The following is a 24924-nucleotide window of genomic DNA, read 5'->3' as shown; positions in this document are numbered from 1 at the left end:
AGCCTCCTTCGCTATCATAGGAGAGCCACACACCTAAGCCCTGAACGACCTCGCCATCTTGCTCTCACGCGTCGTCAGTGCTTTGCCAACATCAGGAAGTTTCTTGACAATATCCGAGACAACAGGAATGTCTTCAACAATGTCTCCGACAACCGGCAGGTCTTCAACAATTTTTCCAACATTCGTGAGTTTTTCCTCGACAAGTTCTCCAACAAAAGGAAGATCCTCAATAATATCTCCAACAATGGGCAATCCCTTCAACAGTGCGTCGCGTTTCGCCAGATCTCCAACGACAGGAAGCTTTTCAACGAGGTCCCCAACAATTGGGATGTCCACCTCCAAAAGGTCCCCAACAAGGGGCAGTTCCTTCAGCAGTGCATCTCGCTTCTCCTTTCCAACTCTCAGGGTGAGCAAGTCTCCAAGAGAGATGACTGGGATAGTGGTCAGGTCAAGTGCGTCGCGCTTGTCGAGAAGAGAGTCGACAACAGGGAGGGACTTGAGGGTGCTCGAGAGATCGCCGACGAGTGGGAGGTTCAAGCGCAGGAGTGGTTCTGCGTCGCGCTTGTCGAGAAGAGAGTCGACAACAGGGAGGGACTTGAGGGTGCTCGAGAGATCGCCGACGAGTGGCAGGTTCAAGCGCAGGAGTGGTTCTGCGTCGCGCTTGGTGTTGAGGGCCGCGGCGGAGCCGATGAGTAGGAGAGTGGAGAAGGTCTTCATATTGGTCGTTGTGAGAGTGAGTGTCGGGAGGCAGATGTGGAAGGAAGGACTAGTTGGATATGATGATGATGATGATCTTCAGATGGCACAAAGCAGAACAGGGCAGCGAATGCATATCATTTATATATACACATATACATCCATCGATACATCCATCGATTCCTCCATCCATATCCACTTGGAACGATAGCTAGCTAGCCTAGGAGATGCCCATGACCGTGCCTAGCTCTAGGCATTCGTCTTCGATACCAAGAATCCCCTCCGGAAGCAGACCATCTAGTCACGAACGTGATAGGATGCGTACACTTCCAAGAGAAGTCCGGCAGGACTGGTCATCGCTCTCACGTGGAGCACAAGAATTCGGCGGCGAATTCAAAAAGGGATGGGGTGTGCGTACATGTAGGTACCTAGGTAAGGTAAGGTAGGTAACAAGTATCCCCGATGCCAAGCCCGTCACCCTTTCTTTCGGTGTTTTCAATTCACCTAGGTAAGGTTTGATTTTCTCATCGCTTGGCAATTCATTCGACGACAACAAATCTTATACCTTTTTTTTCTCATCACGCTCACGGTATCCTTTTGCTTGGATTTCCGAGTCTTGTCGATTCGTTATATTGATTGGTTAGTTAGTTGGTTGAGTGGCTAGTATCTATCGTCCGCCTTTCTGGGAAATTCAAAAAGAGACTTTCCTTTCTTTCTTCTCAACCTGTTGCTTGCCTTGCTCGCTACAATCATGATTGGTCTTGCTATGCTCACGGACGAATTACATCTATAGAATCTGGCCTGGCTATGATTGATTCTTGATCTGCTGACCTCTACTGCTATACGAATCCAGACGTTGCAACATTTTTTTCTTTTGATACCCTGTCCTGTTCTGTTCTGTTCTGTTCTGTTCCTTCGGTCTTTCGCTTTCGCTCCACTTCAGCTCAAGGAGACCGAAAATGAACGAACGAACGATCGGCCAGTTCATTATCGACTCGCAACACCCCCTGCCTCTCCACTTGCAAATCCACGTGCAGAGTTCGAACGACTGCCCGGTTCCGGGTTTTCAACAGATTTTAGTATGCACATGCGCACTAGGATTGGTAAATGAAGGATTACTACTGATTCTGGTAGTATCTACCTAGGTACCTTACCTTTCTTCTTTGGAACTGACTGATTTCCTAAAATTTAAAGATGAAAACAACTAGCTCTTTCAACGATCCCGCCTCAGTATGTAATGTCTTTTCCTCCTTTTTGCGGCTTCGAGCGTCATTATGGACGACATCTCAGAATGATACGGTGGTCTTTTTAAGAGGAAGTTCTTCTCGCGATTTATAATTGATCTACGTAGTGTTTTTGGGCTAGTCATAAAGGTGATTGATGTAGAGGCTTTTGCAAGTAGGTTTGGTTGGATGGATGGATGATGAAGTCGGGTAGTAAGTTTGAATTTGTGGTTAGTGGGAATACTAGATGTATTGGATAGAGGTTGAGGAAGCTAGGGTAGGGGAGGGAGTGAAGTTGTGTCGAGGAAAGGAAGACGTCTTGAAATTGAGTTGATATAGGCAGTCAAAACAATACAACAACATAACCAATATATCAATTCACGACAAATGACAAACACGTCCACAGCATGGAAAGTGCACCTTGTCCAAACAACACTAATACGTGATATGGTACGAAAAAAAATAAAATCAAAATCAAAAATATTATTCACAGAACCAGCCAACTAATCCCCAGCCATCCTCCAAACGTAGTCAATCCAATCAGAAGCACCAAAACTCCCACAAGTACTCCCGTTCCAACACGATCACCAGCACCCTTGAAACCTGCAGTAGCAGTAGCAGTAGCAGGACCACCAAAAACATCAGGCCAACCACCACCACTACCACCGCCAGGCGTAGTCTGTTTTCCCAAAAACACCCAAAGCAAATTTGCGAGGATAGCTAGTAGAATCACGAGCAAAAGCGCAATTGAGATTCTTCTCGCACTCCAACTCACTACAAATTCCAATCCTTCGGGTTGTTCGCCCCTGACTATCAGACTGTCGAGAGGGAATTTTCGTGAAACATCTCCCATCCCACGCGTATCGCCATCCTGCTCAGGGTGATCCGCTGGCTTGTGAGGCAGTAGAGTATCAGCAGCAGCAGGAGAAGAAGGAGCAGAAGAAGAAGAAGAAGCAGCAGCCAATCTCCTCGCCCAATGAACAAACGCAAACCGATTTTTCCCTTCACGTGGATGACGATACAAATGGAGAATTTTCTCTTCGGAAAAACTATCCGTCAGTCCACGAGAAGCGAGTAATCTCGGACTGCGAGGCGAGAGGAGCCAGCCGTAACCTGCATCGGCGGCGCGGGTGGCGGGTCCGTTGATTGCGATGCGAGTGAGACTGCGGGCGGAGAAGAGGCGGATGAAGGGGCCAGAGAGGTGTTTGTAGGACAGGTGGAGGTGGCGGAAGAGTTCTTGGTCGTCGTAGTGGTGGGATAACGTGTGGCCGACGGATTGGCCTTTTTCGTTGGTGCGGAGGGTGGAGTAGTCGTTGGAATGGGGGATGGTGAGAGTGGTTACTCGGGAAGGGGAATTGGGGTTGGAGCGTCGTATGCTGAGAGTCAGGAGGAGATCGGTGGACGGAGGGACGGCAGGACTTTCGGGTATTGGAGGGGGTGAACGATGGAAGTCTTTTCGATTGGGCTGAATGCTCTCGGGTGAGTATGGGTATGGAGTGCGGACGATGTCGGCAGGTAGCGAGTAGTGGTTCGGACCACCGACGTCGATGGGTGACGGGATGAAATGTGCTTTCTTTCGAGACTGTACACTGCGGTGCGAGTTCGTGCGTTCTGGAGAAGGGTTGGCGGGGAGTTGGTCGCGAGGACTTCTTGGGTCGTCCGTGGGGAGAGTAGGCGGCAGCATCGCCGGCCGTCCATCTTTGAACGTCGCGCGTTTGTTGTCCATCAATTCCTGGTCACTCATCATGCCTTGAATGAGCATCTCGTAAGCCATTTGATGCACTCCGAGTCTCTGATCAATCTTCTCGGAGTACATTGACGACCCACGAGCACTCTCATACATCTTTTGATGTGCTGGTGACGGTCCCGAGGGAGTCCAACCAAGTCCAGAGGTGCGAAAGCGGTTTGTCGCCGACAGTCGGACAGATGGCTTGGGCAGTCGGGAGTCCTCTGGAAACTCATCAACGGACCCGGTGTACGACTCATCATGGCTTGCACTGCCATGATCAATATATTGATCAAGATTTGAATCCATTCGCTCGTAGCCTTCCGAGTCGGGCTCCAACGCTTTCATGCTCACTCGTTTGGGCTCACATTTCGATGCAAACGACTGACCAGAAGGAGGCATCTCTTTTCGCTTTGCGGGTGAGGTCGATCGTGATCGAGGCCGTGTATCAAAGGTGTCCATGGTCAAAGCTCGAGGCAGGCCTTCTTCCCCATCCGAATCATAGTCAAACAGATCAATGGTTCGTTTTCCGAGGTCAGCCTGGCTATCGATAGACTCCATATGGCCGACCATGCCGCTATGTTCAGGATGTACGCTCTTCGTTGGACTCTGCGGTTGCTCTATCGTGACTCCCCGCCTGGGTGAATTGGAGTATCGAACGCTGTTGCTGGCAAGATGGATACCATGGTTCGCTTTCTCGTCGACATCCATGGCGTCTTCCAAAGACATCTTCTGGTATCGTGGAGCAGTGGCGTACAGTGCGTATCGTTCGTGCTCGTGGGTGCTTGCAGTATTAATTGATCTTCAACGATCGCCTCTGATGATCTTCGTCAGAGCTTGGACTTGGGCATATAGCATCGACAAGTCGCGAACGATGCGCTGTCACTATGGAGACTCGCGTATAGTGTCTGTTAGTGTACATGGGCGGACGCGTCGTCGCGAAGGTTCTGTTGTGATGGCCCAGCGACATCTGGAATGCGGCTAGAAATTGGCCTCGGCGAGGTCGAGCGAAGGTCGCACAAAGTTCTATCTTGACGCATTATTGAGCAACTCGTGGTGGCAGGTCATATAAAGTGTACCAAGCAAATATATCGACCGTCACTCGTGAGCAAGCCCCATTCTGCGACCAATGTGTACCAGTGTGGCTTGTGCGGCAGAGGTTCGGTGCTTTCGTCTCACAATAATAAGTGAGCCCAGTGACTACTCCACTTCTTCAGGTCGATCTAGTCTCCAAACTTGCCGCCACAATAAAGGCACACATGACATGCCTTGAAGAGTAACTCTGCCATTGTCATCTTCGATACCGCGTTCTCTTCTTGGCTGTTGACTTCCCCATTTAGCCCAACCATGTGCAAATCCTGAGGAACCGTCCGAAAACCGTCCACAACCGTTTCATCCAGATAGTGCAAACCACATACAGAACATTCTTTGGTGGTGGCAGGCTCTTGATTGGCCAGCAAAGAAAGTGCGCATCTGGAAAATTGATGCCCCTGCTGACACCTCGCCCACTTGAAGCTCTCAAATATGATTGACTGGTGGCATATCTTGCATTGCTCTCTCCACGCTGTGGCTGATGCTTCGCGGTCGCCCGGACGATAGTTCGCGTCCAGTTTTGATACTGCGATCTCATATACTCGTCGTATATTCATGCTCATATCATCGAACTCAACGTCATCGCGTGATATACTGAAGACAACTTCAGCAACGTGCCGAATCATGGTCGTCATGCCTTCGGGTTGGAGTGCATGGTCACTGCCGGCGAGATTGCATATTCTGGTTGCTTGAACGCGGCGAACCGCTGCATTAGCGAAGAGGCTGATCCTGGTCTTGTAGAGCAATATGGCATTGCTGTCGCTGGCTCGTACGAGACTCTTGAAGCCGACACCATGTCCTGGTGATAACATATTCTGCACGTGTCTCACCAATGTATCATGCTCGTCTTGAGGTGCAGTCTCGCGGTCTACTTTTTGTTCGAGATAGCGCTTGAGAAAGAACAGGATAGTGCTTGATGGCAAACCACTGAAGCTGTCGACCTCGGCGGGTGCTAACCGGAAGTCATCTGCGCGTGCTTCCGACTCGAGGGTGATGTTGAGGATAGACGCCTGGTCTGCGTTGATGATGTAGGCAATCACATCGTTCGGATGCATGCTTGCGCAGACCGCAGTATAACCATTCACAGGAGCACACGCGATGCCCCATGTCCTCTCCTGTACATGATTACCAAGGTCATTCGTTGCTGCATAGGCTTCTTTTGAATCATTGAGAGCGAATTGCCATGCTGGCTGACCAGGTGCATCTCTGCCTGGAGCAAGAGGCAGTTGCAAGGCATGTGTCGGCGCTGTAGAACTTGACAAATGAGAGACAACATGCAGCAGCGCATTGCCATCTGCACTATTGGTGATTGTGACGCCAGTCACATCGTCCCATCTGTCATCCAGATGGTGATCGTTGAAGTCCACGCTCAAGGACGTCTTGATGTCATTAAACATGAGCTGCCCATGGAAAACAGCATTGGTCCCAAACACCACCAGAGCTCCTGCATCGATACCAGGAGTAACTTTGAGCGGGCCTCTGAGGTCTACGCGATCGCGAAGATGCCAGGACACGGAAGGCTTCAGACCAGAGGTAAAAGAGGTATTTCCGTCTGCGTCGTGTAGAAGACTGGTGATATACAGTCTACCCTCGAGGATAAATACCACGGCTGCAGCACGCTTATGATCGCTTCTGCCCGAGTGCCATTCACCAACGGCAATGTGTTCTGGCCCAACATAGTCGACCCCAGAGGGTCTGGGCATTGCTATCGTCGATTGCGGGTGTCGCAAGCCATTGGTATCTTCCAGATAAAGAGACTGAGTAAGGCCGGTGATGTATAGCGATTCACTGATGATGGCCTGCCAGGTGGAGTGCTTGTTAGTTGGATCGCAATATGGCGAAGTGATTCGCAAGACGAGAATATGGCCACCCTCAGTCGCCACTACCAGGTGATGCAGGCCGGAGAAGAGGTCAGGATGTGGGCGTTCCAGGTCGCTGTGGACAGGCTGCGTCCATGCAAAGGAGCGGACTCGTTGCTGTATTTGGAGGGCCTCTTCGGATTCGCGCCCATCGCCATCGCTCTGCATACCGTGTTTCTCATGATAGAACTGGCGAATGGCATGATTGATGACCAGAGTCCGCTGCCAAACCGCGACTCCCTTGGCGAGAGGCTCCGGCGCCCACAGACTCAAGACATGATTCGTCGTCAACACCGCAAGCGCGCTTCCTCCATGTCGCGCCAGACCGGGACTCGACCACGCTGCGGCGTGGGCATGAAAGATGGAACTCTCCTCGCCAATCGAGGTATTGCGATCTGTCAAGACGGCGGATCGCAGAAGCTCCGGTTCAGTGAAGGCATTAATCCTGATCAAGTTCTCCGTGTCCCACCAGAGGTGACTCGGGTTGGGTTCATGGAGACGCGGTGTCAGGATGAGAATGTGCTCGCCGCCCAGGACGGCGATTTGATTGTCTTTGGACCAGTGTAGATTGTCGTACGAGGTGGGCCAAAACGGCACTGTTAACGTGCAGGCCATACCTCCAGGTCACTATCGAGGATGTGCTTGGCCTTGCAGAATTGAAGCTGTCAGTTCACAACGCGTCGTGGACGCGCATAATGTGTGAGTGGATGAGATGCGGAGGTCGCTAGATTCCACCTACCTCTGCCTCATCTCAGTATCTAAGGTAGGAGAGAGGTATACTCAAGAGAGAGAGAGATCTCACGTGGACGCGTATCCTCTCGTGTACGCTTGCTATTCACCAACCAAGGGAAACGTGGTATGGTGTGGCCCACGAAAAGAAGCCGTCGCGAGATGCCAAGACCTGAGGGTTGCCCAAAACGAAATAGAGGACTGGAACTCTATGGGCGGACCCCATTCTGAGTCATCAAGTAATCACGTACCCTTGGCCCTAAGCCTTACGATATATACTCGCTCAGTCGCTCTTTACCTACCTATAGGCTTTACTCTATATTGTACTCCGAAGGATACCCCTCTCGATTCTTAGCCCTCCTTAGGGGGTTAGAGGGGCAATCTAGTCGGTATCCCCGAGGTATTCGGTATCCCTAAGGTATTTAGAAGAGAATTCCTATATTCTAGGAGGTTAGGTAAGGTAGGTAGCGAGGGAAGATCCGAGACGCGTTGTTTTTTAGGGGGTAGGATTGCAGCGGAAAGGACCGAAGGGTACGTAATTACTCGATGACTCAGAATGGGGTCTGCGACTAGATAATTGCTCGTAATGAACTATACACATTCAGAGGGCGAGCTGGCAGTTTCTATATCCGTATACCGTATAGGCTCTAGGTACTTCCTCTGTCTTTTTGTCTCCAATAGTTACAGGAGCTACAAAATTGCGAGAATATATTCAACCTCTCTTTTATGAACTCCTTTCATTAGATCAAATCTGCAGACCCTTTGGAGTGCTCTCGTAGGCATCGTAGTTAGAAATTTCGTTCTCTTTCGCCTGTGTCTGCTTGTCCACTGCAGATCTTATTCTGAGTCCTCATCGACAATGGGAGCGATTTTCTTTGCGCTTCGACCGCACCGGAAATTACCCATCTTTTCCTTATCCTCCAAATTCCCAGCACATGTGCTCATGAATCGCATCAGATCGTGATGATATAGGGTGCATGCCACCAACTTGTTCCACGCCGCCTGCTCCAACAGCACATATTTGAGATTCAATGTAGTTGCCCAGAGAAGCGCTATAAGGCTTTGCTGAAAAGTCACGGCCGAGCAATCGAGGTCATAGATCTGGATGCCAAGGTCGATGAGCAGCATCGTGTTTTCAGACCAGGCCCCGTCACGAATTGACTCGATAAAATCGGATTCTGTGCGGACCAGGAGCCTTCCAACGTGGTACTATAGGCTCTGTTAGTACCGAACCGACAGAGCAATGGCAAGCAAGGTTCTTATTACCTTATCGGCCGCAATTCTAAAGCTTAGGTTCTCGTACGCATCCATAATTCCAGACTCCCTTTCCATATATGGGCTAGAGACATCATACAGGGTTGCGAGAAGTTCCTCGATGACGCTCGCACTCTCAGGCAAGTTGATGATACCGGTGCGAGCTTCCTGTAGATATTCAGCTTCACATTGCTGCATGTGTCTGCCTTCGTTGGCCACTGACCTCCCAGTCGCGACTGCATGCCGCTTTGATGACAGGACTTCCGTGGCACACAACGCTTTTGTGTACTTTGAAATGCCTGCCCCCTGCGATGATGGTGAGGTCGCTCCAGTCACCAGTCTCCCACATGCTGCAAGAGTCAGTAGATGGTACGAAGGATATGATATAGGCGACCTACTGCTTGAGTGCATCGTTGGGTGCCATTCTTGTGTTGTGACGTTACGATGGCTTGGAGTTGGTGGAGTGGATTTGGTTCGATGGTCGAGATGGGGCGTTAATGTGGCTTAGCTTAAGCTTCAGTGACTAGATGAGCCGGAATTGAAGATCTCACTGGAACGGAAGTGAAGCTCACCATTCACTACGCCGCTTCACCATCATCACCATCTCCCTTGAGACACTTCTCTAAATGCATATTCGCAGTTCCAACTCTGCGAGGACTCAGCATTCTCAATTTGTGGTAATCCTCATTCCCGCTAGGCAGGTGAAGTGCAATCACCAAGGTAGACGGTATGAGCGCGGTGTTTTGCATGCAGCTTCAGAGCAGGGTCGTGCAGTTTCCGTGGTCGAGCATTGTCGGCTCACTGTTTGTGCAAAACGGGAAGGACAGTGACGTCCCAGATGTACATCATGTACTAACCTGAGTAGTACATGTACATACCTCCTACATGTATATCGAAGCAGGTGTCCAAGAGTTCATGCGGCTTCGCGAAAGTGGGCGTCATGGTACATTATGACAACGAAGATGTACCTTACCTGTATGCTGTATGTATGTATGTCGGGTACATGTACCCAGAGAGAGCAGCCCAACAGCTACCTGTATGTACCTCCTAGCAGGTCCATTATCCATGGCGGAAGCACTAGCGGACAGCTCTGTCAAAACGCATTGCCTTCCGTGGACCAGCGTCCTCAGGCGTGCAGCACCAGCAGCACGACTGCCCGAACGTCGTGAGAGGTTGGGCAGCCATGGATGTCCTTGATGTCGAAAAGTCCTGGTACGAACGGAAACCTGACGGGAACGGGAAGCCTCTTTCCCGACCTGACCTGACCTACCTGACCTGACTTCGAGCTGATCATGCCATGCTATGCCATGCTCTCCGCAACACGAGTCGAGGACGGGATAGCAGGCGACGCGCCGCGTGTCCCGAAACGGCGACGTGGAGTGGGAGGGGGAGAAGAGGCGCGCGCGAATGTGAAACCAGCAGCAACGTGCAACAAGGAAGAAAAAGGCACGAGCGAAGAGAGTTGCTCCACTTGTGGCTTAGCGTGCTTGGCGAGGAACTTCTGCAGGCGGAACCCGACTTCACCTTCCTTCTGGCGCACACGGTGCCACTGCAGTTGGTTTGACATGCCTCTACACATGCCGGAAAGCTGTCAGAGCGCGTGGACGGCTTCACCGCATTCTGCCTCTGTCTCTTCCGTGCCCAGCGAGCGATCCGTATAGCTGCTGCTGCTGCTACTGCTGTGACAACACATTCCCACCGGCGCCCAAACTCTCGTCTTGGACATGGATGCCCTGATCCGTCCACCCACTGACGGCGCTGCGGCACTTGCTAACGAGTTGTCGGGGCTGGCCCAGGTGGAGGAGGAGGAGTATGATGATGATGATGATGATGATGATGAGGATGGTGAAGGAGCAGGCACCGTGAATGTCCATGACTACATGTATGACTGGTCCTGCATGCCCACGAGCGTCCCGTCTACCTAACCTACCTACCTGACCTACCTTTTGCACGCTCGGCGCGAGCCGATAGGATTACTGCAGTACTCGACCCACTGGAACAGCTGCGGCAATGCAATACCATACCGTACATTACCTCCCTTACCTGTAGCTACTGACCTGAGCATGCAGCTAGACACTAGGTTGCTATCAAAGCCAATGGCAGACTGGTCGTGACTGTCTCGATGATGCCCTGGCCGGAGCAATCGGGGCTAGGTTGCCTCTTTCACCCTCGCGCTTCAATCCTGCCATTGGCCCGCAGGCCTGTATGAGGCAGGAGCCATCCGTGCTACTCACTGCCTCCGTTCATCGAGCGACAGGGCAGCTACATAACCTGACATGTACATGACGGTATCGCTCGCGTGAGATGGTGTGCTCGCCTCAGCTTCGTGCGGAGTCCTCCCATCATGGATGCCTGTCACGGAGCGAGGTAGGTTGAGGTATAAAAAGGTGGCAGGAAAGCGAAACGCTTCCTCTTCCTTTCCTTCTCCTCACTCACTCTCATCAAAGTCTGTCGTCCACTCTGAACGCACCCCTCTTAGTCTGTCATACCTTGCACCTACGACCAACCCTCATCTAGCTGCCTCAAGATGTCTACGTCTTACTACCCATCCCCAGCGGGCTCGCTACCCGTCAATGTACCTGGCAAGACGCCGCAAAGCCCTTATGTCAGTCGACATGCGCGGAGCTCTTCTGCCTACAGCCAACTGTCGGCATCGCCTCCAGAACGTGCAGAGAGTGTCTCTTCATCAGGCGCGGGACTATACTCCTCAGCATCCAGTGCATATGGTGGCAGCGACTATGACTCGTCCAATGGCGCCACGAGTGTCGATCTGCTGGACTACATGACCGACCGACTATCTCAAGCTTACAACCCCATTCCTCTCGATAAAAATCTGGTGAAACAAGCGCAGATGTGAGTATCTGCATTCTGACGAAAAGTGGAGCTGAGCGCTGATTTCCGATCAAGGTCCGGCGAGCTGAATGCAAAGAATCGCGAAATCCTCGCATTGCAAGCACAAGCCAGAGCACGACTCGCAAAAACACGCGCCAACTTTGCGGAAGGCATGAAAGCTGCCAAAGATGTGCAGCGGGATCTCGACTGGACACAGAAGAAAGTGAAGTACGTCAATCTTGTGCTAACCACGGAAACCGCATCGAACGACAGACAGGAGAACTAACAATGATCGTGAAGTGCGTTGAATACCCGAGCAGCTCAGAAATACCCCGAGCAATACCGGGCTGCAAGTCAACGATATCCAGCTCCAGTGGACTACTAGCGCAAACTTCACGCCGAGATCGAGTTCTGGATGGCTTCCCTTCGTTCGAATGTGTGTCTATCAATGAACAGAGAAAAAAAAAAACACCAACCGACGTCCCAACAAGCTTCGCATGCTACCTGGCCCTTGCTTTCGTACCTTGCATGCCACGCGAAGTGGCCACGGTAACGGCTCTTTTCAGGAGATCTGATCTGATCTGATCCAGCGACGTGCATGAGGGAGATTTGCGGTGCAGTAGTCTAGAAGATATGCTTTTCTTGGCTTGCCGGGTGGTTTTAGCTCTGCGGGTGTCCGGACTGTGGAAGTAAGGCTTCTTTGAATGTGTAGAGGCTATGACGTCGGACGCTGAGGCGGTGATGTTGGCGTTCTCGTGTGCGAGGTGATGGTACGACTCGCTCGTTGAATTGTCGAAAGGAATAAGGACTGTATATGTATCAGGATCAGGTACCTCACCTATCTTTTACAGTCTCGCATCTGACCTCAGCACTTCTATACGCCGGCCGCTGCATCACTTTGAAGTGACCGTGTAAAATTGTGCATGGAGTAGGCTGAGGGTCGTCTACTGCAGCGGATTTCTGATGTCTTCCATGATTCGGTGGTGCAAAACACCGAGCTCAGATCGCCTTTCGCTGAGTTCATCTGCCGTCGATGTGGAGCTGATGCAGTGCAGGGGCGGTTTCGTTTGTCCAATGATCGAGCGGTAAGAAGACGCCAATGAAGTGGACGAGAGAGTACCGGCAGGACCCAGACTATGCAGTCGGCCCATTGCCACAACGGCACTTGCATGGTACCTGGTACGGTAAGGTATGTAGCCACATTGCTGCCATGTGTCGCTCGATCCTAGAGCACGTGACTCGGATCTTGGCATGGTGACAAATATGGTATAGCGCCTTTCCCATGACTTTCTGGAAGCTACCAGCAGGATCGTGAAGGCAACCTAGCCACCTCTGAGTGAAATTCACTCTAGAATGCTCGATGCACCATGCTGACGAAAAGTCTTACGCAGCTTCGAGATCCCTCTAGCATGGTCGAAGATACCTCTAGAATGATCCGTAGGCAGCCACCAACAGTGCTTCAAAGGTATAAGTAGACACTGCTTCACTCACTGTCGAGGCATCATCAGAACAAACAGAAACTCGAACGCACTACATGCACAGAACAATCAGCAACAAACTACCACGAGCCGCAACCATCTACAAAAGCTCACCAACCACCACTTACCACATCGTCAAACCAACAACACGCAAAATGTCTTTCTTCCCACGAGCATTCCAAGACGAGTTCGCCACCTTCCAGCCTCTCTTCCGGCTGGCAGATGACTATTCTCGACACATTCAAGACCGCAGTGGCAATCACTCCATCACCAAAACCTTCAAGTCCTTTTCTCCCAAGGTCGATGTGAAGGAGCTGCCACAGAGCTACGAAATCCACGCGGAGCTGCCTGGTATCGAACAGAAGAACATCAACATCGAGTTCACCGACAGCCAGACTCTCACCATCAAAGGCCGCACTGAGCATGTCCGAGAAGAAGGTACTCGTCCCACAGGATACATCGAAGCATCGGCAGAACAAGGCAAGATCGAGGACGCGAACAAGTCCCACCAGCCTACGGTAGAGGATGAGGGTGCCTCTAATGGTGTGCAAAAGGCTGGAAGCGAGAACAAGCAAGTCCAGCAGCACCAGCCACAGCCACCGAAAGAGAAGTACTGGCTCTCTGAACGCTCGGTTGGCGAATTTGCGAGAACGTTCTCTTTCCCAGCCCGAGTGGATCAAGATGCAGTGAAGGCCAGCTTGAAGGATGGTATTCTCTCGATTGTTGTCCCCAAGGCTCCAGCTCCGAGCAGCAAGAAGATTACTATCGAGTAGATTTGATCTTGATGGACACTTGTTCGCAGCAGATGGGTGGAGGAAGTAATGGTGTGATGGATGAAAGATAAGGGTCGCCGAAATTCTTCTAGGCACGAAGTGATGATTGACGAGCTGTAATTTTAGTAGCATAGCGACTTGACAAGAAATCCAAAAAGCAATAATTACGAATAACTGATAATTCCCGCTTACCTGACTTGGCTTTTCTTTTCATCTTCCTATTCGAGCATAGGTGCCCATCTGCAGCCGTCTCTATTCTCGCTTGCTGGCCGGTGCCAGGCGTGACATTGTAGCATCGCAGGTGGAGTTGTCTTGCCATACTCGGTAGCGCCACAGAGGCTCTCGCCATCATGCACATCGCCTGCTGTGTGTAGGTAAAGAAACCACGCTTCAACTTGCTCCGGTTACGCGTTTCACGCCAGGATGTTTTTGTCTTTTTCTTTCTAGGTATTTTGGTTTTTTCCGTGTGTACAGACTGCTAGCTCCCTTCCATGTGTGGCACGTGCAGAGTATGTCCGCCTGGTTGAAACAAAACTTGATTGAGACTGAGGCTAGGCATGGGGAATGCATGGATGGCTGAATAAGGTAGGTAGGTATATACCTATGTATTGATACTGGACTTGGTTGTCCAGAGAGAAATACAGGTATACATGTAGGAGGTTAGGTACATGCTGGAGGAGGAACATTTGAAATTGATTCATCATGCCTCCACGTCACAGCCGCGCATGCCGACCGGCCGACGACCGACAAGCGCAACCCAAAGCTGCACATGTGTTTTGTATTCCCCGTCCATCTCATCATCAATACCTTACCGTATACCTTAATCACCACCAACCACCGCCTAGCACACCCTTTTACGCCGCTTTCGTCTGTAGGGAGCTGGCATTTCTGTCTATAATCCCACTTGCTTGCGTTGCACCTGTACACACTTTGCATTCTTATTGAGAGCGCGCGCGCGCATTGGCGAATCAAACATGGATCGGCAGGACTATCCGGGATTGCTGGTAAGCTTCTCTATACTCATAACCATTGTCGTCGAAGATTTATTGCGGTGGAGAGAGAGAGAGAGAGCGTACAGAAGAGAGGAGAGAGAGTGGAAGCTCACACGTGGTGCCCAACTTTTAGCAAAAGCTACAGCCGACCCAGGCCGTGGACGTCTTGACCGATCGAGTGGCCCAGATCAAGCGGCTCAACACCAGCGTTGCCGACTGGCTCCAGGTAAGCAAGCCACACATGGAAGAAACAGAAAGAGGGGGAAGGGGGAGGGAGAAGGAGAAAGGAGAAAGAGTCGGAGGAGGCTGACAGATGGCACCAGGAGCGCAGTAGACTCGAGGAGCAGTATGCGGCGGGATTGCGAAAGCTCGCGCGGAAACACATTGGCGACGAGGACTTGGGCATCTTCTCGATACCATGGGGCACTCTGACCAACTCCATGGAGGCTCTGGCCGAGTCGCATTCATCACTGGGCGCAAAGATTGAGGTGGATGTGGAACGGCCTCTCCGCGACTTCGCCACCTCCAATCGCGAAATGCAGCAGATGCCCACCACGCAGGGCAACATGAGCTCCATGGCAAAAGAGGTCGACAAGGCGCAGAAGGCGACAGAGAAGCTGCAGGGCAAAGGGGAGAGCGCAGATGCCACCAAAGTGGCTAATGCGACATCAGATTTGGAACATGTCCGCCAGCAGTGGCTCTCGCAGGCGCCATACGTGTTTGAGACTCTCCAGAAGCTGGACGAAGACCGTGTCAACCAGCTCCGTGACAGCTTGACTCAATTTGTCACTCTTGAGGTGGACCAGGTGGAAAAGAGTCGCGTAGCTGCCGAGCAAGCACTCAACGTCCTGCTCAATCTGGAAACAGCGGACGAAATCTCAACATTCGCGCTCAAGGTGGCCGCTCGGAAACCGAGTGAATCGCGTTCTACGAATAACCGCGCAAGCATGTTTGTGGGCAGTTCGGCACCATCTCGTAGCGGGACGTCGAGTGGTCTGACGCCGATACAATCGATTCCAGATGAGTCTCCCAGTGTCGCATCGGGTTCCACATCAGAGCCATCGAAGAAGGGGCCTTTCAAGGGCCTCAAGCGACTAGGTACTGTCATGTCGCGGAGGGCGAGCAAGCAGCCGCAACAGCTGGCGTCTACCGAAGAATCGCCTGAACGCAAGCAAAAGTCCTCGCCATTCGGCCGTCTTGGTCGCAATAAGCATTCGTACTCCATGGAAGCTCCTCAAGAGGATGCAGAACTATCTCAAAGAAGGGGCAGCGAGGCAATGGAACAACCGCCTCAAACGCAGGAATCTTCACAATCGGCGTCAAGGCCACCACAGCTGGATCCAATTCCGCACATTAATGGGGCAGGATCTGGGCCTACAGCTGCCTCCTCGACTTTCGCTCCGACTTTCGCCAACGGCAGTCATCAAGGCGATCTGGCAGACCTCGAACCACCGAAGCCATCTCAGCCTGCTGCTGCAGCAATACCAACATTTGTGGAGCCATCTAGGGATAATGACGGCTTCTCTGTTCCACCTCAGCAGCTCGATCCGATCTCACAAGCACAAGCAGATGCCGGAGATCTCGGCGACAGGCAAGAGCCGCAGTTCAACGTTAACATCAGAAACGCGCCGATACAGGAAGAAGGAGGTGACGTTGCGTTGGCGAGCATGGCTAACAAGCTGGTAAGTGGTGTGTGAATATCTTTCCGGTTTATGACTGACTTCTCCAGGCACCTCCGCCGACGCAGCGAAGACTGGGTACGGTGCGTGGCCGTCGCGATGCCCGGAACAGTGCTATAGTGAGCACATACGGTGCGCCTGAGGGCTTCTCTGCCGAGAACGCAAATGCTCCGTCAGCATTTGAGAGCCACAGGGGCGAGGCTGCTGCACCCGCACCATTGGTAACGAGTCCTCAAGCCATCGCGTCGCGAGCTGTACAGCCTCCAGCACAGTCTTTCCCGGTGCCGACCGCTGCTGGTCTCATGGCCTCTCCCTCTGGGTCTTTTAGCCCTGCTGCACCCGGGCAGACCACTTTTGCGCCATTCAGCCCAGTGGGCGAGCCACAATCACCGACTCCGTTGACTGCGCCGGCACCAATAGGCGCCGACGACAACCAGTCAATCCGATCGGGACGTTCGCTGCAGAGCTCTACTAGCCTTGCGCCAAAGCATCCGGAGCTGTCGGCGCCAGGTCTCAACTCCTCGATCATTGAAACAGTGTCGGCTCGTTTTGAGGAAGGCCAACTGACGTCTTCATCCTTGATCGGCGAGATTGCACTGATGTACAACTCGACAGGAGCTGGGTCAACGCAAGAGACGATTCGCTTGGAAAACTTTGCCCACCTCGAAAAGGTAGCACCGAACCCGGCTTTTATCACGCAAACGCCAGGCCAGGAAGGAGAATACCAGGTGAATCTAGCGCACATCTCCCGAACATCAGTCGCATTCAAATATCAAGTGCGAGGCGACACCGTGCAGGCCCAAACACCAATGCTCCTCACACCCGCTTTCAAGATTGAGCAGGGCCAAACGATGGTTATAGTAAGCTACTCGTTACACCCCAGCTTTGCATCTCTGGGACGCGCGAGCATCACTCTTCGCAACGTGACGGTTGCTCTCACTCTCGAGGGGTCTAAGGCGACAAGCTGCCAGTCCAAGCCCGTGGGGACGTTTTCTCGTGACAAGAACCTGATTTTCTGGCAACTGCCCGAGCTGACCCTGTCCCCCGGTGCGGAGCCCAGCAAACTCCTTGCTCGATTCCTCACCGAAGGCCCCGCTACGGGAGGACATGTCGAAGGCAAATGGGAAATCTCTGGCGAAGATGCGCACGGGATCGGCAGCGGGCTCGCTGTCAGCGTCCAGGGTGCTGATGGTTCGTCGGATCCCTTTGCGGATGAGTCTGTCGTCGGAGCCTCTTCCTCCTCTTCCTCTGGACAGTGGAAGAGTGTACCGACGCAAAGAAAGTTGACGAGTGGTGCGTACGTTGCCAAGTCGTGATGAGGAGATTGTACAGTTCTGCGTTTTGCATTCCACTACTCGCTGCTGCTGCTGCTGCTTGTTTCGTGCTGTGTACATATGATAGTGATGATACCCAATAATTCTTTCTTTTTGTCGCTGCGTGTGTGCTGATGTTTGAAATGAAATATGAATATACATAATTTAGTGTAGAGAAAATGAAATTTACATGTGATTCTCAATGGTATCGAAGTGTCGAACCTGACTGGGGTACCTACCAGGTACCTTATCTTTCGAAGTTTTTCAGTGTCCTCGATAGATTTCTACGCAGGATGGGAGTAGTAAGTGTACTGACATGACACCCTCAGGAAAGGTAGGTACTGTTGTTGTTTCGAAGAATCAATGAATGCCCGATAAACAAATAAATGAATGAACAAGTGATGGATATGACTAGGTCTCCCTCTCAAAGTTCATCATCACATGGGAAAGAAAAAAAAAAGCTTGAGTTAAAAATAAAAAATAAAACACGAGATGGTTAAGGTTTCATACTACCTTACCTGGGTATAGCCGTTGCGATTGCTGTCGACACTGGTCGTTGCTGTTGTCAACTTGTTGTTTCTTGTACAAAAACATTTCATTAATTCTTTTCGGAAGGTACCTGGTACCAGGTACAGATAGGTAACGAGTTATGCACAAGGTAGCATAGAGCGGAGTTAAGCGGAAGGGACAAACCAAGACGGAGCTAAGACATTGGTTTCAAAGGCATCTCTCAGACTCCAACGGTCGATATCAAACAGTAGCCAGACATACATGCATGAAGTACTGTACAGTGTACACACGAACATACACCAACATACACCAACCTAGGTACCTACCTACATACACACATGCATAATAAACACACGCATACACGTGTAGTAGTTCCCCGGACTTGGTTACCTTAGCCGTCTTTTGCCGAGATTCTAGTAGAGAAATCTTTCCAGGCAGCCATTGTTTTGGTATAAGTGTATTTAGTATAGCAACGTCTAGGGAAGTGAGTGAGTAAGTGAGTGAATGAGTGAGTGGTGTTGCTGGGGCTGCTGGGAGTAAGAAGTAGTAGTAAGAGACCAGGTAGGTTTACTAAAAACGATAGAGCTAGGAACAGTAAATCATCCAATGTACTGTAGGTTACATCCCTGCCCCTGCTGCTGACGAAAACTGGCGCCGGTTGTACTTGTACCTGTATGTAAGGTAGGTCCCACTACATCCAGTGGATGAGAATACGGTACTGTACGGGTATGTACGGTCAGGTATGCATATGCGGATTCACCACTCCCTCCATTCACCACCATCAATCATCACGAGTACCTAGAATCAATAAAAGAAGCAACATGTCCATCAATTCGTCATCAACATTGAACAATCAATTACCTCTGCGGCTGTGAAGACATCCACGGAATCCACGCGTGCTGAGCCTGCTGAGGCGTGTGACCAAGGAGGAAGCGCCGCCAAGGTGTTGTCCGGTACACACGCTGATTGGCTCTTGGGCTGTTATTGGCTCCGTACCTGCATGGCCGGGCGGCACGAAGCGAGATTGAGCTGGGAAGCTTGTTTGTTGAAACACGACACGACGGCCTCTCTCCCTCTCCTTCACTCTCTTGCTGCTGCCGCTCTCCCTCGCCGTCGTCACACCACGCACACACGCACCTCCACCTCGCCGTCGCGACTCGCCACACCTCTCTGTCCTTCTCCCTCTCTCCCACGAGGCCACCGCCATCACCCACATTCATTCATACCTACACTCCCTCCTCCCTCCCTCACCCATCCACCGTCGCCTTGGTACAGCGCCGTCGTCCTTCGTTTGGCGGCCTGTGCTCTCACTCATTCAGCGTCACGACATTGATTGTCGTCTCGCTTTCCCCCATTAGCCCTTGTATACATTCCTTGTGCTGCTCGTCCACATTCCACCTCACCCGCGCCCCGAGACCATCACCTGCCACTTCCCGCCAGTGCATCTGGTCTATCTCGACGCCGTCCATCCTTCGAACCCGGTCGCTCCACCATCACCATCACCATGGGCCTCCACCAGCGACACACCCACGGCCGCGTCTTCCGTGGCGAAGACGCACGCGAGCAGCTGAAGATTCGCAAGCGCGACAGTCACGGCGACAGCATTATTCTTCACGTACCCGAGGGGTTCGCGAACAAACAGGTTGATAATGGACAATCGAATCCCGTCGCCGCGGATGATGGAGGATCCGCCGACACGGCTGCATCTGTCGTATACGTGACTCTGGCACAGACCTTTGAAGGACCTGCAATGTATTCCACCTTGACTGGCGATTACACTCCAGAGGCCACCGCAGCTCCCACCTCTGTCGTAGACAACTCGCCCAATTTCTACACCGGCGCACCGGCTTCCAGCGCCAGCGCGACACCGACACCCGACGATTTTGCGCCAGCCGAGACTTCGATCCAGAATGCCCAGAAGACGGTGCCTATGGAATCGTCGGCCCTCCCAACAGTGGTTGGTGGCACACCGATTCAGGCGACCCGAGCTGCCACGGCCACGGCCACATCGGCGCCCTCCTCGGACTCGCAGGACTCTGGTCTGAGTGGTGGTGCACAGGCCGGCTTGGCCATTGGAATCATTCTTGCTATTGGACTCGTCTGCGGGCTTCTGTTCTTCTGCTGGACACGAAAGAAGCGTGTCGCTCACCCGGAGGCACTGAACGAGAAGCATGGCAGCTTCGCCGATGTGGGCGCACGATCCGCGGAGGCTCATGGTACACCTGATGGCATGGCAGGAGGTATGGTGGCTGGTGGTGCTGCTGCAGGCGCTGCAGCTGCCGCCAACAGACGCGACTCTAGCATGTCTGAGAAGGTCCCATCCAGCATTCGATCCTCGCGCACCGCCTCGACCGCCCCGCGTCTCAGCCTCCGTCCTGTCACCCAATTCCTCCCGATGATTGGCGACAAGAACAGTGGTAACGCGAACGCGGGCCCTACGTCGGACCCATTCGCTGATGCTTCAGAGCAAGGCCGATCAGGAACCCCACCATCCAACCCATTCGAAGAACAGCGCAGATCAAATGAATCGCTCAACGGCGCCGTCGTGGCGGCAGGTGTCGCAGGTACAGCCGCCGCGCACGCCAACGGTCAGAAGCACAGCCCCAAGGGTTCTTGGGAAGGTCGCGAGCCAGCCACGCCTACCAACGCTACCGCTGGTAATATGGCAGCCGCGCCTGTTGCTGCAGGTGGTCCTAATGCCGGTTCTCCTCGTCAACCCAACAATGTTCACCGCGTTCAGCTCGATTTCAAGCCCAGCATGGACGACGAGCTGGAGCTTGTTTCTGGTGCTCTGGTTCGCTTACTCCACGAGTACGACGACGGATGGGTAAGTTACACTTTCCAGACTGCTTCTTAGCAACATGTACTAACATTTTACAGGCGCTCTGCATCAGCATGGACCGTAGCAAGCAAGGTGTCGCGCCACGTACCTGTCTGTCTAAGCTACCCGTCAAGCCACGGCCTCAGGGCCCACCTCCGCCACAAGGCCACCGCCCTTCACCACAAGACTCGCCCCGTGGTCCCCCTCCAAGTGCTGGCCGTTCATCCAATTCGCCTGGCCCATACGGACCTCCTGGTGCAATGCAGCCCCGCCCGTTGACTCCGCAATCGAACAGGACTCCGTCTCCTTCGGAGCACGGAACCCCCGTTCAGGCTGCGGTTTCTCAAGCTGCATCTCAGGCTCCCCAAAGGAAGCCAGTGCCGGGAATGGCGATGTAGACGATCCGAACCGTCAGCATGACTGGAACGATCGTTTGCGGATCCTTTCCCTGGCATTTATGAATTACGTCCTGCAATTCACGAATACTTGTCAATACAAGGGGTTCGGAGTACAAGTCCCTCAGTCTCATCAACATACAAGGAAAGTGTCCTGCGTCGTGTCAATCCCCCCTGCACCGTCAAGAAAACCAGCATCACTCATTCTCGTCCCTCCTACTCTACCGCACAGGTCCGCTGCTACCAGCACGCTTGAAACGTGGGGAGAGGTGAGCAAGCTCTATCGAGGATCTGATGCCGGCGATCGAGCCATGCTTTCCTACTAGCACACAGCACACGAATTTGATCTTTTTTTCCACTGTAAGAATGCAAAGCGGGACGGTTATTGTGCATAATGTTTGTCTCTCACCTTCCTGACGAGGTCGATGGGTATCGTGGAGTGTGGAAGTCAACACGCCGGTGCTTGATGTGCCTTTTTTGTCTGCTTCTTACAGTTCGGCGGTGGTGGGGGATGTTCGCGCGTCTCTTTTCTCTTCTGGGGGCACGCAAGTGCTCCTCTCTGTATGTAGATTACTTAACGGGAAATGCAAGCAATCAAGAACATGAAGTGACTATTATCCCCGCTGTTGTAGGTACTGTATGCTGTCCCCTGGTGTGGACAATGAGACTGGAATCCCTATGATGTTGTAGCTGCCAGGAATGGTGGCTCACCAGGACGACGACGAATCTGGCCAATGAGGCAACGCCGCAGCCAGCTCCGGTGTGTACCTCTCGCCGACTTCCTCTACTTCACTTCATGTTCTTCCACTCCACAAACACGGACGAGGTAGCTTGACGATACCGTTATCCAGCACGTCAATCTTCATCACAGAGTGACTTCTCCTTCCTTCGATCACATCAACTCCAAGACGAGGATCTGGAATCGTACCATCTCAAGGCCACTTCGAGAAGAGAGCTTTGGCAAGATCTTGCGACAGTGGTGGTGACCAGAGTTCAGCTGTGGTGGTCGGCTGCTTTGGTCCAATATCCTGCGTTCGCCCGTCAAGATGGCACCTTCAGTCGTGACCACAGCAATGCTCGGACAATGTCTGACGGCCATCAATGGATTCGTCAAAGTGCAGAATGAAGAGGCCCTCGCAAAGATTCTCGTATTTGAGCCGCCTTTTCCAGATGACCACCGACAAATGATTGCAGAGCTTCGACAAGCATATCCCAAAGGGAGCGAAGATGCTCTCGACAAGAAATGTACGCAATCACTGGTTTCGGCTCGAGAAGGCATCGATGGGAACGGAACGTGGACTCCATTCGTCACATTCATCACCCAATACCTCACGTATCTGAGAGATGTAGATCTGGAGCGAAACGGCTATCTGGAGACTTACAACTCTCTAATTGCTCTGCAGGAGAAAGCACAAAGCGCGCTGGTGCATCCTTCGTACGGACATCTCATGTTATTGCCGGTAGTAAACTGCGCCAAGCTGGTCTGCAGACTGGCTATTGGACTCGACAAGCAACCGGAACTGGTGGCGCACCTCAAGTCTGACAAAGCTGATCAGGACGATGGTGGGCCTCGTGACACTTTGCCCGAGCGAGCGGCAGACACGCTGCGAAAGGCATTCACGACGTGTCTCAATGATCGTGCAGCTGCACTCAGCAGCGATGGCAAACCGATTGGCAAGAAGAAGGGAATCTACAAGATTGCCAACATCTGTCTGAAGATCTTATTCCAATGTCGCAAGACACGCAACGCCACCATGATCTTTGAGAATATCGGATTGCAGTCACCACAATTATCCGCATACCCACGCAGTGAGCGAGTGACATACCTGTACTACCTGGGCCGATATCTCTTCCAAACCAACCACTTCTACCGCGCGCAAGAAGCCTTGCAGCATGCATACGACCTCAGTCCCACAGCACAGCAATGTGTGAGACAGCGTCGATATATCCTGGTCTATTTGGTCACTTGCAACCTCATATTGGGTCGTTTCCCGTCCTCAGCTCTGCTGCAACGACCCGAGGCAGCACGTTTGCAGCAACATTTCTCGCCCATTATGCAAGCCATGCGTACCGGGAACCTTGCACTATTCCGGCAGCATCTCGACTTTGACTCTCCTTCGGCCGACTGGCTCCTTCACTTCCGCATTCTCCTCCCGCTCCGCAACCGATGCGAGGTGCACGTATGGCGGAGTCTGGTCAGTAAAACGTGGCAAATCAGCGGCGAAAAGGCCAAAGCAGATCACGTGGGGAACGTGGTGCTCCAGCTGAAATATCTCGTGCAAGCATTCAGTTTGGCGGAAGGGCTGGCGCAGAGCCCAACAGATGCATCCTACATTGATCCCGAATTTGACGACGAAGACGAAGACGATGCCGAAGCAGCAGCAGATTCCACGCCCATCACCGTATCGAGTACGTCAATCGAGTCAATCTTATCCTCCCTCATCAGCCAAGGCTTCGTGAACGGATTCGTATCGCACCGCGAGCTGCGGCTGATTATGACACTGATGCGGCACGGAAATGTGGTCGCGACGGGCTTCCCACAACCGTGGAGTGTGATTCAGCAGAAAGTGAAGGGTGATGTTGAGGTTCCCGGGTGGAGAAAGCATGCGCAAGGAGGCGGATTGGGAGGTGGTGGTGGTGGAGGGCGAGTGGTGAGTTTGAGTGGTGCTCGGGCAGCGGGAGCGGCTTGATGAGTGAGGGGGGATGTGTTGTGGGAGGGGAGCCGCCTTGATATCAAATATTGGTCTCTCTATGGGTAGGAGAGATGATGAGGGCGCCCATATCTCAAAACCTTGTACCTGAGCTCAGCGACGTAGCATCACAATACATTGCATGACCAGGTAAGGTACATATTACATTTCCAATGCATGACACTGCCTCTACCTAGGTAAGGTACATGTAATTCTTCTACCTCGCGTAGTATGGTATGCTACCACCTAGTATGACTAAATTCCTATATCCAAAAGAAATCTCTCTCTCTCTCTCTCTCTTCTTCAAACATAAGGTAGGGACATGCATATCGACAACCAAACTCGGCTGTATAAGGTCAAGTACAGTAGGTAAGGTACAGAGCTAGAAGTAGGTAAGGTAAGGTAAGGTACCTAACGTAGATACATGTAGATGTTGCACGAGCACGAGCACGAGCACATTACGGGAGGAGCACGAGACGAGGAGAGAAGAGACGAGAAGAGAAGAGAGAGCTTGCAGACCGCCTTTTTCTTTTTCTTTTTTCTTTTTTCTTTTACAGGACTGGTACCTTCTAGTTCTAGAAAGAAAGAACGCGTGTCGAGGGGGAAGCTAGGTAGTACCTCCTAGCTACAGGTACAGTACGGTGTGCCCCAACTCCTAAACTTGCATATTATACCTCCTACCAACTCCCGTCACTCAAGACACTAAAATATACGGGTTTTGGTAGTGTACCTATCTAGTGTAACCAGACAATTAATGTTTTTGTTATACGAGAGAGAGGGCTTGGTACAATTGTAGACCGTTTTTTCTTTCTTTGAGCGCTACCTAACGGAGGAGGTATTTTTCGGTATTTCTTCTTCTTCT

General features: G+C 52.1%; 9 protein-coding genes across 9 annotated transcripts; 5 read left to right on the top strand and 4 right to left on the bottom strand.

Annotated features, from left to right (window-relative positions):
* Positions 1–33: 33 nt before the first annotated feature.
* SEPMUDRAFT_156581 (uncharacterized protein) lies at positions 34–819 on the bottom strand (the record flags this gene model as incomplete). Its single annotated transcript, XM_016907684.1, has 1 exon — positions 34–819. Exon 1 carries the CDS (start codon positions 715–717, stop codon positions 34–36), a length of 684 nt encoding a protein of 227 aa, XP_016761163.1. The 5' UTR covers positions 718–819.
* Positions 820–2406: 1587 nt separating this feature from the next.
* SEPMUDRAFT_156580 (uncharacterized protein) lies at positions 2407–4374 on the bottom strand (the record flags this gene model as incomplete). The annotated part of the gene is made up of 1 exon (XM_016907683.1): positions 2407–4374. One exon carries the CDS (start codon positions 4372–4374, stop codon positions 2407–2409), a length of 1968 nt encoding a protein of 655 aa, XP_016761162.1.
* A 365-nt stretch (positions 4375–4739) lies between these two features.
* SEPMUDRAFT_133622 (uncharacterized protein) lies at positions 4740–7211 on the bottom strand (the record flags this gene model as incomplete). The annotated part of the gene is made up of 1 exon (XM_016902571.1): positions 4740–7211. One exon carries the CDS (start codon positions 7209–7211, stop codon positions 4869–4871), a length of 2343 nt encoding a protein of 780 aa, XP_016761161.1. The 3' UTR covers positions 4740–4868.
* A 776-nt stretch (positions 7212–7987) lies between these two features.
* SEPMUDRAFT_149541 (uncharacterized protein) lies at positions 7988–9017 on the bottom strand. The gene is made up of 4 exons (XM_016905618.1): positions 8978–9017; positions 8803–8929; positions 8592–8747; positions 7988–8534 (listed from the first exon to the last, which is right to left on the bottom strand). The coding sequence occupies exons 1-4, from the start codon at positions 9001–9003 to the stop codon at positions 8163–8165; spliced, it is 681 nt and encodes a 226-aa protein (XP_016761160.1). The 5' UTR covers positions 9004–9017; the 3' UTR covers positions 7988–8162.
* Positions 9018–11027: 2010 nt separating this feature from the next.
* SEPMUDRAFT_149539 (uncharacterized protein) lies at positions 11028–12843 on the top strand. Its single transcript, XM_016905617.1, has 4 exons — positions 11028–11432; positions 11487–11639; positions 11712–12221; positions 12278–12843. Exons 1-3 carry the CDS (start codon positions 11107–11109, stop codon positions 11794–11796), a joined length of 564 nt encoding a protein of 187 aa, XP_016761159.1. The 5' UTR covers positions 11028–11106; the 3' UTR covers positions 11797–12221; positions 12278–12843.
* Positions 12844–12902: 59 nt separating this feature from the next.
* Positions 12903–13996, top strand: SEPMUDRAFT_126081 (HSP20-like chaperone). The gene has a single exon (XM_016902036.1). It carries the CDS (start codon positions 13045–13047, stop codon positions 13660–13662), a length of 618 nt encoding a protein of 205 aa, XP_016761158.1. The 5' UTR covers positions 12903–13044; the 3' UTR covers positions 13663–13996.
* A 511-nt stretch (positions 13997–14507) lies between these two features.
* SEPMUDRAFT_149537 (uncharacterized protein) lies at positions 14508–17787 on the top strand. Its single transcript, XM_016905616.1, has 4 exons — positions 14508–14666; positions 14788–14880; positions 14978–16336; positions 16384–17787. The coding sequence occupies exons 1-4, from the start codon at positions 14637–14639 to the stop codon at positions 17647–17649; spliced, it is 2748 nt and encodes a 915-aa protein (XP_016761157.1). The 5' UTR covers positions 14508–14636; the 3' UTR covers positions 17650–17787.
* A 2260-nt stretch (positions 17788–20047) lies between these two features.
* Positions 20048–21992, top strand: SEPMUDRAFT_126077 (uncharacterized protein). Its single transcript, XM_016902035.1, has 2 exons — positions 20048–20983; positions 21037–21992. Exons 1-2 carry the CDS (start codon positions 20399–20401, stop codon positions 21373–21375), a joined length of 924 nt encoding a protein of 307 aa, XP_016761156.1. The 5' UTR covers positions 20048–20398; the 3' UTR covers positions 21376–21992.
* Positions 21993–22776: 784 nt separating this feature from the next.
* SEPMUDRAFT_149532 (uncharacterized protein) lies at positions 22777–24208 on the top strand. Its single transcript, XM_016905615.1, has one exon. It carries the CDS (start codon positions 22821–22823, stop codon positions 24060–24062), a length of 1242 nt encoding a protein of 413 aa, XP_016761155.1. The 5' UTR covers positions 22777–22820; the 3' UTR covers positions 24063–24208.
* Positions 24209–24924: the final 716 nt, after the last annotated feature.

This window comes from Sphaerulina musiva (assembly GCF_000320565.1).
Source record: "Sphaerulina musiva SO2202 unplaced genomic scaffold SEPMUscaffold_5, whole genome shotgun sequence".
Classification (NCBI taxonomy): domain Eukaryota; kingdom Fungi; phylum Ascomycota; class Dothideomycetes; order Mycosphaerellales; family Mycosphaerellaceae; genus Sphaerulina; species Sphaerulina musiva.
This window is presented reverse-complemented; position numbering and strand designations above follow the sequence as displayed.